Here is a 977-nt window from a genome sequence, read left to right as displayed (position 1 = left end):
GCTTTCTCGTTTTATTCCCACTTCCGGTTGTGTAAGAGTTGCTTGCAGCTGACAGGTTAATTTTTGGAATGTCAATTTTCATAACATTTTCATTCATCTTCATTTTGCCTTTGTCTTCATGATCTGACTTGCTCTCAAATTTTGATCCACTCGCCTGCGACACTGTCACTTCATCTTCATCCTGTTGTGTCAACGGCCCATTAAGCGTCTTCCTCCGCTTGGCCGACAAGCTGACACCCTTATGTTTATCCAGTTTCGCCACTTTAATCGTAATATCGAGCTTTTCCATCATAACATTTGAATTCATAGGCTCCATGGATACTGCTCGTTTCCTTTTATTTCCATTCGCCACCTTACAATTCTTGAAATCATAAACTGGCGTGGTCCCAGCTTTCTTTCTTATCACACCTTTCAAACCTTTTTGATTTCCTGTGCTTGGGCTGCTTTCGAAAGAGATTTTTCTGCCCACAGGGAAGAATGGACGCTCGTCCATATGCGTCTTGCTCACATAGCAGGCATTGACCCAAAGCTGTGAAACAATTTTCAAGCTATACCGTGCCGCGAATGCCGCCACATTAACTCCACTCGCCTGCCACTTGGCGATCTTGTTCTTCCACGTCGGAGTGAAATGGCTCAGCACAATGTGCGTAAGTTTTGGCGTGAGACGTTTCACAGTGGAGACTCCCAATTCACGCAACTTTTGGGATACGATATCACTGCAGTCAATCTCTGCGTCAATACCCACACGTACGTCCACCATGGCAACAACTCCTTTCAATGGTCCAATGTTGCGAGATTTACGAACACCGGATGTCGTTGACTTTGTTGTGACGATAGAAGACGCACTTGTTGTCTCTCGTGATGCACGCTTAGCCAGAGATCGAGAGTTGGATACTGTGGTTACCATACTCGAGAAAATGATGAAATGATTCCTTGAAATGTTGGGCAAATTCGATAGTGGCGCTTTCGGCGCGAAA

At 45.0% G+C, this 977-nt stretch overlaps 1 protein-coding gene across 1 annotated transcript in view; it reads right to left on the bottom strand.

Moving 5' to 3' along the window:
- The window catches only part of PHALS_01702 (camk cdpk protein kinase), a gene marked incomplete at both ends in the record, with an annotated part of 5,932 nt that extends 5,025 nt beyond the window's left edge, over positions 1–907 (bottom strand). The window contains one exon of the mRNA XM_024716144.1: positions 86–907. Within this exon, the coding sequence (XP_024581772.1) occupies positions 86–907 (822 nt within the window). The remainder of the gene's footprint in view (positions 1–85) is intronic.
- Between the last annotated feature and the right edge of the window lie 70 nt (positions 908–977).

Source organism: Plasmopara halstedii, assembly GCF_900000015.1.
Source record: "Plasmopara halstedii genome assembly, contig: Scaffold_1583, whole genome shotgun sequence".
Classification (NCBI taxonomy): Eukaryota; Oomycota; class Peronosporomycetes; order Peronosporales; family Peronosporaceae; genus Plasmopara; species Plasmopara halstedii.
Note: the sequence above shows the minus strand (reverse complement) of the source record. Positions and strands in the feature narration are given on the sequence as shown.